The following is a 13,638-nucleotide window of genomic DNA, read 5'->3' on the forward strand; positions in this document are numbered from 1 at the left end:
CAGAACAGCTTTACTGACTTCTCGCAAGTCTTGCACAAATCTGTAAGCTTGTTTACCAGGTTTCCTTACCGGAAGTATTGGAGTATTACATGGGCTTGTTGTAGGTACAATGATTCCTTGCTGTACCAAAGCAGAAATGACAGGGGTAATACCAGATGTAGCCTCAGTCATCAAAGGGTACTGTGGCACCCGAGGTAACTTTGCCCCAGGTTTTAAGGTTATTTTTACAGGAGTGGCTGAAGTCAGAAATCCAGCATCATTACCATGAGTGGTCCATAGATGAGAGGGTAATGAATTTAAATGCTTATTTTTATTGAGGTCAGACTGCATACATATTGTTTGCAGAGTAACAGTTTTGTCTAAAGTAGCCAAAATACTATTTTGTTTATCTGAAGGTATTTGTAAATGTACTCCATCCAGCTGTGCAGAAAATGGTTGCTCCCATCTTACCGAGCAAATCCCTCCCCAATAAATTTTAAAGGCGCTGAGGGTCCTACTAAAAATGCAGGATTGTCCTGTAAAGGTCCCAAAGTTACTGGGACTAGGACAGTTTCAGAATATTCAATAGGGATACCAGAGACACCCATCCCTCTAGTTGTGTTATTGGAGAGGGGGACATTTATTGCTGCTTCACCAGCTAACATAGATTTAGTTGTTCCAGTGTCAATTAAAAATGGGTATGGTTTATTTTTGACGAGCAACATAACATGCGGTCCCATCTTGATCCACAGGAATGAAAGAGCACAACTGCTGTTTTCTTTGTTCAGGGAACCTTCATTGTGATGGCTGCCGATTGGATGGGTACCAATTAGAATTCCACTGAGTCGACGTATCAGTGGGTGGGGCAGGTTGTTCAGCCAGATACAGACGTTCATTTCTCCAATGACCTACTTGGCCACAATTGAAACACTCCGTCTGATTATTGTAGCTTTGGGATGGGGCTGATCGTGTTTCCTGCCAATTTTGTCTATTTTGATTTCCCGTCCCTTGGCATCCACCTCTCCCTCTTCCCCGACCTCCCTGCCCACGCTGCCCGAAGGCAGTACACATCTGAATCTGCGCCTTAAACAATTTTTCCTGTAATTCTTTTTTTCTCCCTTGCTAAGTGGTTGGAGAGGTATTGCACTTGTGTGACCAATTCATGCAATCAAAGACTAGGCCAGTTTAAACGTACTTCTTTTAACTTATCCCGTACTTGCGGGTGTAACCCATCTACGAAGGCGGCTGACAATCCATTTTGTGCTGGCCCTTTGGTGGGTTTTGGGTAACCAGAATAAGCCTCAAAGGCTTCAGTGAGACGATTTAAATACTCGTCCACAGGTTCGCCTTCTTTCTGAAGAACTGACTTGATTTTGGACCAGTTAGGTGTGGGTGGGACTATTACCGTAATAGCATCTACTATATACTGTCTGACCGCTTCACATCTATTATCTCCCTGCACATCGTGTTTTAGAATTGGAATAGGGACATTAGCATGGTCCCAAATTCATTTCATCAGATCAGCCGGCACGGCGTACTGAAGAACTGCCCTGACTACTTCTACTGTAGGATTTTGTAGACTACTATGTCCCACCAGCACATGCTAGAACTTAGCTGGATTAGTACGGATTGACGGTAGTGATTTGGTAATGGCTTGAAAATAAACCGCCGACCACGCCCTTGGTACTACAATGGTCGGTGGTTCCTGTGCGTTTCTAGCATGGGCTGGGTTAGGTACCTCCCTCAATGGTAACAATCTGTCATCATCTGACGACTCCGACTATGGATTAAATTTATCTGGCCCAAAATATCCATCCCCACTGTCAGTTATAGCAGAGAACTGGCCAAAATGCCTTTGCCGGTGTAAATGTCACCTCCCTTTTCCCTTATGATAGGGTTTAGATTTAAAGTACATTACAGCTTTTGCTTCCTTATGAGTCTTACTATGAGTTCTTGGTCCCTCTTTTTATTGCTTGTTTCTGGATCAGATTCACTAGACTGACTGCCTGCAGCTTGTTCTCCATCCCTAGTGGTGGAATCTGGCTGCTGTATTTCAGGTCTTTGTTGAGCGAGAGGGGGCTGATACTGCGGTGGTGCAGTCGGTGGTGGGGAAACCAGGCATTATCGTCCTCTGACGATTCAGTTACTTGCAATTTAGTTAATTCCTTTACAGGATAAAGCCCCTTAAAGGGTGGTTCCTTCAAACATTTACCGTTTACATCATCTAAATTACTGGCAGTGTGTTGTAATTCCTTCAATTGCTCTTTTAGTTTTTGCTGATTATCCTTTAGACTACTGATAACCGAATCTTTTTCTCTTTCTTTCGCCTCTGTCATCCAATCATTAAATGCTGCCCAGCACAACCCCGGTATTTTTTCCCTGGAGATTAAGCAAAATATTTTTATTAAAACTGCCATTTTCTGGGAAGGCGAGTTTACCATCTCCCTTAGTGAGGACGATCCACTGACTTATAAACATACAACTGTCCCGGGACACACGAAAATACATATAACCAGCTGGTGTACCTCTTTCTGGCTCCTTTATGGTTCCCACAGTCGCTCCCATTTTCACACAGTAAGCTATACTGTATTTTACAGATTTAGCTGTGACGTTTTCCCCACCCTCGTATCTCCTTTCACTCTTATGTCACCAGTTTTTTGTTTTAACCCACACTCATACTGCACAATCAATAGCAGAAAAGAAATACATGCCACTTACCTCTAAATGACTGAATGAGAGGAAGTATTTTATTCCTGCAAAGTTATCAATACTAAATTTTAAAGCAGGCGAGTACAGGAAATGAAAGAAACACCGCAAAAAAACAGAAAATTCTGTCATGTGCCCTTTCATTCGCAGTATTTCGTTCAATCCCTGACCACTGCAGCTGTTGTAAATTCAAATCAGAGTACACAGCACCAATTGTTGCGTTACCTTTTACCTTAAATAAAGACAAGACAGATTTTCCTCTCCTTCAGTAGTATTTATTACACATGTGTGGCAGCCTCATGGAAAGTACCAGGGAGACTCCCACAACAAAGGAATGCATAAGCTTATATACTGGTAATACTTGCTGACAATACAAAAATATAGACTGGACCAATTAGATCAGTACAAAAGACAATTAACCAGTGGTTTACCCATACGCTTAAAGCAGTTCACATTACTACATCTCTAGGCAGAAAAAAGAAAATCGGATGCACTTCCATATAAGGCACATTTCCTGCTTTCAAGCAGGCTCTTGTTTTTAAGTCCTTTTCCACTATTCAAAGTTTACTCAGAGCTCACAGTACAAAGTCCATCTTAATGCAAGCAAATTGTCATGTACTCAATTTCCTTAAACACATGCTTTGGCCATTCATATTCTACAACTGTGAGTGCAATATATATGTGTGTGTTGCTCTTTAAATGTTTCTATGTCCTTTCAGGACATTATTTTATTAATTAGTTAATGATGAAGACTAATTTGTTGGAATAGCATACATAAGGCTGTTGGGTAATATGCTGTGTTACTCTGAAGAAGTTTCTATTCAAGAGACAAAAGTGCTCAATAAATGTTGTTTGTGTGGATTGGATCCTGGTCTCCTGCTTTTTGGATATTACAGTTTGTGTGAAGCCTTGTTTTCAGCATTTGTATTTTTAATTCTTAAGCTAAACTTAGATGGAGTTGTTGTTTGTCTTTCGGCTTTTCCCAGTTAGGGTCACCACAGCGGAACATCGGTCCGCTAATGACTGCCAGTAGATTTTCACGAACGCCGAGGTGCCAGCTCGATGTCCAATCTTCAACGAAGGCACGCCCATTTATGCATGTCTATCGAACTCCACTCAACCACATGGAGGACATGCATACTCCACACAGAAGGCACTCCCCGCACTCCAGCCGAGAATCAAATGGGCGAACCTCTTGCAGATGGAGTACTAACAGCAAATAAGTTACCTACTGAACTACATAAAGCATGTCTCAGGGCTGGTCAAGTTCAGTTAAAAAAATAAATAAATAAAATCACACACACGCAGATATATATATATATATATATATATATATATATATATATATAAAAATAAACCTTGTACTCCAAATGGATTCTGAATAGCCATCTGATGACCAAAGGATAATTTCCAGAGTAGTTCAAGCATTTTAAACTTCTGCAAACTATTAAGTCCAATAAGTGTACTATCAAAAGTAAAGATCATGCAAAAACCTCAACAAGTCAATGCACTTTTAATCTCTTGGTGGAAAAATAATTAGGGCAAGTTCAACATCAAACAGGGATACAGACCAGACAATGCTACAACTGACTTGGGTTCAATCAGCAGCCAAGATACAGGAAGAAACAGACAGAGAAGAATATGAATTAGTGGCCAATGCTAGCACACTCATATGAATGGTGGGGTGGGGGTGGGGGCACTGCTGGCAATGCCCAACTGCAAAAGCTCCACCTGGAGGAAGGCCAGATACTGCAAGTTCTGCAACCTAGAATTTGAAGACTGTAAGACTCCCGATAGCTGAACATGAAGTACGTGCAGAATTGTGCTTTTGCAGTGGGCTCGGCACAGAAAGCATTGCTCCGCACTTCCCATACAGTGGATGGGTTGTGCTAAGTGCACATGAAATAAATCTCCCAACCTTAGACAAATGACGGCCATGATTCAGGAGCAAGGAGACAGTTACTTGATTAATGCAGGGAGGAAGTTGGAAGCCAAAAATAATGATTAAAATAAGACACGGTTCACTGATTTTTTTTTTTTTTTGTGGCAGAACAGCAATGGTCAAAATGGCCATCTTCTTTCTTTTACAGGTCCACCTTTCTTTAGCGGTGATGACTACAGGATAAAGTCAAGAATTAATTTTCTGAGGAAGCCTGCTTTGAAGAAAAGGGCAGACTAGCAACACCAAAATGGCAAGGAGTTCACAGAATTAAGCCTGTAGCCTAACCACTAATCTAAAATCATAAAGCAGCTATTGGTAACGTACAACACTTCTTCAATGAATGCCAGATTTTTTCCCCAGAAGTGGGGCATAACACAATTTTAAACAGATGTGCAAAATAAAACCTTTTTGTGACTTCATGTGCTCACAAGTTTAAATCTTATGCTTCCATATTAGCATAAAACAAAAATGAACAGGTTTAGAAAACTGCTTAAAAAATAGCCCTCAAACAAGTACTAACCTGAAGCTTGAGATGGATCCACCAGTGCATTTCTAGAGACAGTGATAAGCTTGCTGAGGAGATGAACAGTCATTTCCTGAGTAGCAGGTGAGGTAAAGCCCTTAAGGAAAAGATGCTGAAGTCCTGGGAAGTTAGTCCATTTAAGTTTGGTTTGAACTTTTTCAATCTTCTCTCGACTCTCTGACTTATCAAGAGGCAAGTGAGAAAGCAGCTTGTTCAGCAGTCTGAGAGCCAGGAGGTATTCATATTCATAATCAGATTCTAGCAATGATGCAGCAATCCAAAAAATAGTGGCCATCAGATTGCTAGGATCAGTAGTGGGCTGCACATCATAGCCTCCTCCTTCTCTCAGACAGGAGAGGCTTCTAGTCCTTGCTAAGCTGCCATAGTTTATTCTTCCTTCCATAATATCCAGCGTGTTGCTCCGAGGACGGTCCCGTCGGTCACCCATCAAACTACCCCGTAAGGAGTTACTTCGTACATGGCTGTAGTTCACCAAAAAACTTCCACTGCAAATGGGACTTGTGCTTAAATTTAACTGCCCAGTGCTTTTTCTGTTAGCTGCATACTTATTTCCCATAACAGGATTCTGGTATGGAGATCTAAAATGAACAAGAAAAAAAATAAAGTTTACATATTCAAATACTGACTCATAAAATCCAATATTATTGGCAAACAATACATTTAATCATTACTACAAGCATTGAATTAAGGCAAATTGCTTCAAGATCTTCTGTTTCTCTGGGTGGCCTAATGGTTAAGGTGTTTGCCTTACAAACACAAGGTGCATGGTTTGAGTCTCACGAGGGATAACTGGGCTAGGCTTAAAATGGCTCGCAAGGGCAGTTAGCTTAGTACTAATCTATGAACCTATGAAGAACACATACACCAAAGAAGTATGCTACCAAATACTCTCTCAAAAGCACAGTTACAGAAATATGTAATAAGGATTTAGGGCCCCTCAGGGATGATATGACTGCACTGGCTTGTATCTGGTTTACCTACAATTTTAGTTTCAACTAAACTGAAGGTACTGCTGACAAAACCCTCTCAGTAGATAAGAGATGTTGCCTTAAGTTCCTCATGCACCACTACCTTCCTCAAGTGTAGCTATGCAATGGGGACCATGAGGATGGAGGATGAGGTACCCTCACTGTCAAAGTTGGCCTTCAGTGCCTGCAGAAAGGAGGCGGTCACCATCAAAAATATGTTCAGCTGTGAGGGACACAACATGACTTGGTGTCTGTAGTGACAAAGACTGAGGATAAGCATCTGATACTACCCTTAAGGCAGTGTATAGTTCAAAGAAAGAATCAAACTAGAAATCTTCTATCCTGGGATGAAAATTAGGAATTTCTTGTGTTCCCTATCAATAGGGATACGACAGCAGGCATCTTCCACATTTAATGTATGCATCTTACAAAAGCAAAGGAAGAACAGACTGCAGTTTCAAAACAGTTGGGGAAGGATAAAGCCCTGACTACAGTCAAGGTAACATGAATTTAATTATCGTTAGGCACTTTACTGTGTTATCAAGCGAAGATTGGCAAGCCCTTGCTAGGGGGGGGCAGCATGGTGGGAGATATACAGTCATAATCCCTCGAAGGAAGGATGGAGGTACAGTAGGCATCCTTGGGGCAGGCTTAGAGCTCATCAAGCCATCACCCAGTGGCAGCCCTCATTGCCAAGTACATATGAGTAGGCACTTGTAGGTGGACGGCACTATGAGTCCCCATGGTGATGTGAGTGACCTGTCTCCTCACCCAGGCGTGGCACTAGGGACCTACAAAATTGCTTACACTGTCAGGTTGCTGGTGAGATTACAACCACCCCCCCTCATGTCTGCCTAATTAGTGATCCCTTCAGATAGCTCTCACCACTGTGTCTCTGGGAGAACCCCAGCACAACTACTGAACAAATGATCTTGAGACTGAACAGTCGGGCTCGATTGTCCGAAGGCCCATCATTATTAGGAGCTAGTAACAGTAGTGAACAGAATCCTATCCTCTGCTCTATAAGGTGGACCTTTGCTATTGTCTAAGATGAAAGGAAATCACTAAGAATGGGGTCTGACTAAGACTACCAGGTCTGGTACAAGTGGAGGTATTCTCAAGAAGGGAAAAATGTGCTTGGTAGGAAACTTCAAGACATCCTTAAGGAATGGTACTTAGTCTTTTGGCTTTTCCCGGTTAGGGGTCGCCACAGCAGAACTCCAGTCTGCTAATGACTGGCAGTGAATTTTCCTGTCGAGTTGCCAGCCCGGTGCATCCAACCTTCAAAGAAGGCACACCCACACATGCTTGCACCTACCTGCATGTCTTTAACTTCACTCGACCGCGGGGAGGACATGCAGACTCCGTACAGAAGGCGCACCAGCCGAGAATCGAACTGGAGAGCCTCTTGCTGTGAGGAGACAACGCTAACTGCTGCGCCACCATGCCCTCATCCCTAAGAAATGGTAAAACAACTAATTAATTGTTTGTATGTCTTGCCATTTTCCTTCAGTCTTTACAAACTTCTAGAAAGGGGGGGACCCAGAAAAAATGCTCTGTCCAAGGAGGACTGAGAAACTGTCTTTTTGAATCACCTAGCATGGGTTGCATTCTCAGTCATGAATGTCTCCTGATCAGTATGCCCAATGCAGCTGCCCTGGAACAAGCAACTATATTTTTTACAGTATTTAACCTCATCATTACTGTCCATGATGACAGTTTCAGAAAGTCTGAGAAGTCTTTGCTTCAATTATATCATCCATTTACCTAAGCATATGAGTTTGGCAATGTATAGGTCATACACCCAAAGTGCAACTGTATACATTTTGTTTAGAAACCTGTCAAAGATATGACCCTCAATGCCAGTGAGAAAAGTATTACTGGCCACTATCAGACCCCCACAGCCCTTTCTGGTAAAAAGGTCATCAGCAGGATTTTGACAGAGAAATGTATTATTTCACATCAGTCCTACTTAATATTCTAGGTGTAAAAGGTAATGAATACTGTCCAACAAAACATGATGCTCTAATGCTTAGAAGATGTGAAATAGCCATCAGACTGGGATCCTTGAAATCTACCAGTTCTCTAGAAACCTTCTGTAGATTCTTATAATTGTTTGCCCACCCTCCCCACCCTAATTTAAAATAGTTTGCCATTAAACTGAGAACTTCTCCAAAGAAACCAGATAAAAGACATGATTCTTCATACGTGCTGAATTGTGGGAAGACAGGGTAATTGAGGTCGTCCTCCTTTATCCAAGTCAGATGAACCGTAAAGAGGAAGTTTTCTTTTTCTGCTAAGAGAAGTCACTTCTAAAGGTCAACACTGAAGGCTATTAGAGAAGAGGTAGAAGAGAAGATTGTACACTCATTTCCATTCTAGCAGCCTATTCCTCAGCAAGCTAAAATCATAAAGCTTAGGTACTGACCACCATTACACACAATGCTGCCAAATCAGGAAATACAGTTGTGTAAGATAGTACAGTTGTATAAAAGCTTACAATCTTACCATAACAGCAGATGTCCTTCCCTTCAATGCTACAGTATTCTTCAATGAAGGGGGATCACCTGACAAGGATAGCCCAATGTCTGGTTAGTATACCAAAGTCTTTAGATTTTATAAACTCTGTATGCCACTCGTATGCTCCTCACGCAGGGCATAGGGCATACAGGTAATGTACAGATTTTATTTTACTTATTTTACATTTGTTTAACAGGAGTGTCTGAATGAGCCCAAAAAAGGTCTGTTTTCAGTGGAGGCCCATGAAGATAACCCCCAACTTCCACAGTGACAATCATCTTGAGTAAAGGTTTACATTGCCGGGTGGCAAGCCCTGCCACAGTAGTTCATTCGCACCACTCACTTGCACACACACTCTCACCTATGGCCAATTTAGTGTGTCCAATCCAACTATTGCCTGTCTTTGGAATGTGGGAGGAAAACAGAGCACCCGGAGGAAACCCACACGACCGCAAAGAGGACATGCAGCCTCTGCACAGCCCAGCCAAGAATCAAACTGGAGAACCTCTTGCTGTGAGGCAACAACATTAACCGCTGTGCCACCATGGCCACCCCTCACAAAATAAACAATTAGAATAAAAATATATAGTAATAAGCTGGAGACAGGTTCCAAAAGAAAGAGTCAGGGAATATGAACATTAGAGAGAAATAGATGTAGGATGAACAGTGCAAAAAATTACTGAGGGGTTACCCTGGTGTTGAGTGGAAGCATAGCCAGTTTTTAGTCAAATGGGCCATGAGAAGAATTTTGAATTTGGAGGGGTTGGCTGTGCAAAAAATGGGCTGGAAAACTGAGTTCCAAATTTTGGAGATGTGCTTTGAGAACAAGGCATCCCCATAGCTATTACTGGCTTTAGAGACTTCTAGAAGTTTGTTGGATGAGCGGAGGGATATATTGCTAGTGTAGTGTTTCAATAGGTTTTTGAGTGCTGAACAGTTATCTGGTAGGTAGATGTTGGAATGACAAATTGTGAGTTGTTTGAGGCATAATAGGCTTGGGAGTTCCAACCAGTCTAGGGCATATACTCAGAAGAGAACTGCCCCAAGAGGGACAAAAGATCCTCAAGGACAATGTGGAATATGTAAACCCAGAAGAAAGAAGTTCAGAAGGGAAAGTAAACAAAAGCTCCTAAGGCAGGAGGGTAACAAAAGACAGGGGCAAGTGTCATAACAGAGGGGAAGGAGGGAGGGACCAAATACAACAGTGAAAAGAAGGACATGTACTACTATGGTAAGATTTTACACAACTGTACTATGTCCTTCTATATCACTGTTGCAGTACTCTTCACTGAAGGGAAAGTACAAGAGTCAAGACGATGACTGGGAAAAGGACGGCAAAGAGCAGCCCTCTACAAAGCCATGCAGGATAGCCTTGGCACAACCTGCCCTGGAAACATCATCCAGTTTGTAATGCTTAGTAAATGTATAAACAGAGGACTAAGTAGCAGCTTCACGGATGGAATTGGTGTCCAAATCCTTGAAAAAGGCACCAGACGAAGCAACCTCCCTAATAAAATGTACCTTTACAGATGAAGAAAGACTTTTAACATCAAAGAAATAACGCAAGGAAATGGCTTTAGAGATTCAGGAAGAGATGGTTTGCTTGGGAACAGCAAAACACTGGGATAAAAGAAATAAAACAGTTGCTCATATTTGCAAAATAACCTTTGTTTTATCCAAATAATATCTGAGCTGTCTATGCAACTCCAACGTGTGGAGAATCTTTTCAATGGTAGACTGTGGAGAAGGAAAAAAAGGAAGAAAGTTGAATAAACTGATTGAAGGACAACTCAATAACCACCTTGGGCATAAAAGTAGTAGTAGTATGAATAGAAACCCTCTCCTTATGAAAAACTAAAAAAGGAAGAATAGACATAAGAGCCTGAAGCTCAGACACTCTATTGGACAAAGTAAGAGCTAACAGCAGAACACAACCTTCCACGTACTAAATTACAAGCTGCATTAGCATGTCCAAAAGGAACCTCAGTCAAATTTTCAGGAACAAAACTGAGATCCCAAGATGGAGGAATACATTTTCTCTTGGGTCTGATATGGACAGCTTTAAGAAATTGCTTGACCACAAACCGAGAGACCAACGGAGGGCTCAAGAGCAGACAAACAATGACAGCTGACAAGTGAGCTTTAACTGAAGAATATGTCAAGCTAGCATGGGGCAGATCACACAGAGAAACAGAGGAACCCCTACTGAGAAAAGATCCCGATGTCGAGAGAGGCAACAAATAGAAAATCTTTTCCATTTAGACATATTTGATTTTCTAGTAGTGAGTTTCCGGGCTTCCTGCAGAACTAAAAGCACGTACTTAGAAAAGAGGTGCCTGAAAACAGTAGTAGTAGAACAGTAGGAAGAGCAGTAACATACTTTAATACTAAATTTTTAGCCATTCTAGACTACCCTGCGCCAACACGTTCCATTAGAAATTAAACAAAGCAGACCATGTATCACAAAAGAAACTAGACAAAAAATCCTACTAAGAAATAAGGTTTGGGCCAAATGGCATACCACAAAAAACCCTGCAGATCAAACAAAATTTAGACAGCTAAGAAATGACACAAAAAAAGCCATTTTGTTAGATAAAAAAACTTTTACTATCAACTACAGCAAACTCACCAAAATAAACCTCAAAAGTTCTGGGCAGGCATCAATAAACTCCTACACCCAGGAAATCGACCACTCCAACCCCCTCTGGCACTAACCACAATAGTTCCAAAGAAGTCGCAGATACCTTTAACAGTTTCTTTACTGAGACCATCCAATCTCTAACCAACCAGCTATCTTCTGATGGCTTAAGTCCTACTACTTCCATACCCAGCTCTCAACCCTCTTTTCACCTTCAACCTGTTCTCACATCCCTTGTTCGTACCCTGATTAAGAAACTCAAACCTACCACCCCCCTCTCAGCCGATCGCCTACCTGAAGAATATCTGCAAAAAGCTGCAGAAACCATAGCTTAACCCATCTCCATCCTGATTAATAGAACTATAACTGAAGGTAACATCCCCCTCTATCTGGAAGATATCTCATATTATCCCTCTGCATAAGTGGCAACTCCAATGAATTATCGAATTATAGACCCATAGCTATACTATCACCCCTGGCAAAAATCATGGATAAATGTGTACACAGACAACTGATAAAACTCTCTTATCCAAAACAACTTACTAGCCAACTCTCAACATGGTTTTAGACCATTTCACAGCACCACCTCTGCCCTCCTATCTTTCTCTGATGCCATTAACAAAAATCGCAATAACAACATTCTTTCCTCAGCCCTCTTTATTGATCTCGCTAAAGCCTTCAACATGGTAAACCATCATCTACTTATAAACATACTCAGATCCTTTTCTCTAGATAAGCTGGCTATACAATGGTTTCAATCTTACTTAAATAATAGACAGCAGGTTGCACTATGGGAAAACAACTCATCTACCCGCCTCCCAATTACCCTTGGGTGTTCCACAAGGTTCCATCTTAGGACCTCTCCTATTTTCTATTTTTATTAATGACCTGCATTCAGTCATTCCACAAGCTACCTGTATTCAATATGCAGACAATTCCACATTAATATCAGCAGCCACTTCCCCCTCTGATCTATAGACTCTAACCCAAAATGTGTTTAACATAGTTGAAAATTGGCTTCTTAACCATCACCTCATATTGAATCCTAAGAAAACAAAACTGTTACTATTCTCTCCAACCCATAGATCCTCCCCACTTACCTTTACTGTTAAATCAAACAATGGCACCATCATATCTCCTGATCCCTCTACCAAACTACCAGGGGTACTGATAGATAACCTGAAGTTTGATGTGCATATTAACAATACTATAAAAACAGTCAACAAAAAACTTGGCTCCCTATATAGGATTAAGCCCTTCCTTACCCCGTTAGCTAGGACTACTACTGCCTGGACTCACTCACTCTCTACTCTCCTTTACGCCTCCCCCATATTTACAAACTTGAGTAAAAATGACCTCAACAGATTGGCAAACTCCTATAATATCATTCCCAGATTTGCCACTGGAGCTGCATACAGAACCCACCACTGTCATAACTTGGTTCAATTAGGATGGTTAGAACTGCCTAACCAACTCCTATACAACCAAATAATAATTGCACATAAGATTCTGTATAAGCCTGACAACACTCCCATACTTAATAACCTTATCACCCCATACAATAACTGTAAGATCCTCCGCTCATCAGACTACTAGTACAAATAGTCAAAACCAACAACATAGCCGGTGACTCAGTGTTCTCTAACTCCGTTGGCAAAACCTGGAACTCACTGCCTACTGATCTTACTTTGGTTTCCTCAATAACACTATTCAAAAACAAACAAACAATACCTCAACACGCACTGGTTATGCCCCTGTACTTATCCTGACTATGTATTATGTATTATGTTAACCCATGAATAGTGTGTGCATTAACATGTCAAACTTATGTCATTGTATATGATTTACCTGTTGTATTACTCAAATGAATTCTCAATATGTATCTTTCATGTATAAATGTAAAGAAAAGCAATACCTATTATGTACTTTCATGTATAACTGTAATGAAATGTAATTAGCGATCATGTCTTTGGTTGAAGCTTTTCTCCCCAGGCCTCTGCTGAAAAGGGACATATATACAGTTGGATAGCCTGGTCAACAAATGTAAAATAAATAGATAAATAAATAAAAAGGACCAAAACCCTATCACCCACAGTGTCATTTGAAGACTGGACAGGTGAGGATGGGCAAGAGATCCCTTATCTTGTGTGAGAAGATCCACCCGGTGAGGTAACTGGTGGCAATTGCCCCTGGCCAGATGAAAAAGTCCTGTCTGGGCCAAAAGGGAATTATCACTATGACTTGGGAGGAGTCCTGCTTGATCTTATACACAGCACTTGGCAGCAGAGGAAGGGGAGGAAAGGCATACAGAAACATTCCCTTCCATGGAAAAGACAGGGCA

The 13,638-nt window shown here is 41.4% G+C and overlaps 1 protein-coding gene across 1 annotated transcript in view; it reads right to left on the reverse strand.

Moving 5' to 3' along the window:
* The window catches only part of FRYL (FRY like transcription coactivator), a 3,917,685-nt gene that overhangs the window by 1,035,308 nt on the left and 2,868,739 nt on the right, over positions 1 to 13,638 (reverse strand). The window contains exon 44 of the mRNA XM_044055727.1: positions 5,148 to 5,749. Within this exon, the coding sequence (XP_043911662.1) occupies positions 5,148 to 5,749 (602 nt within the window). The remainder of the gene's footprint in view (positions 1 to 5,147; positions 5,750 to 13,638) is intronic.

The sequence above is a fragment of the Protopterus annectens genome, chromosome 14.part0 (genome assembly GCF_019279795.1).
Source record: "Protopterus annectens isolate FY-2018-M chromosome 14.part0, PAN1.0, whole genome shotgun sequence".
Lineage (NCBI taxonomy): Eukaryota > Metazoa > Chordata > Ceratodontiformes > Protopteridae > Protopterus > Protopterus annectens.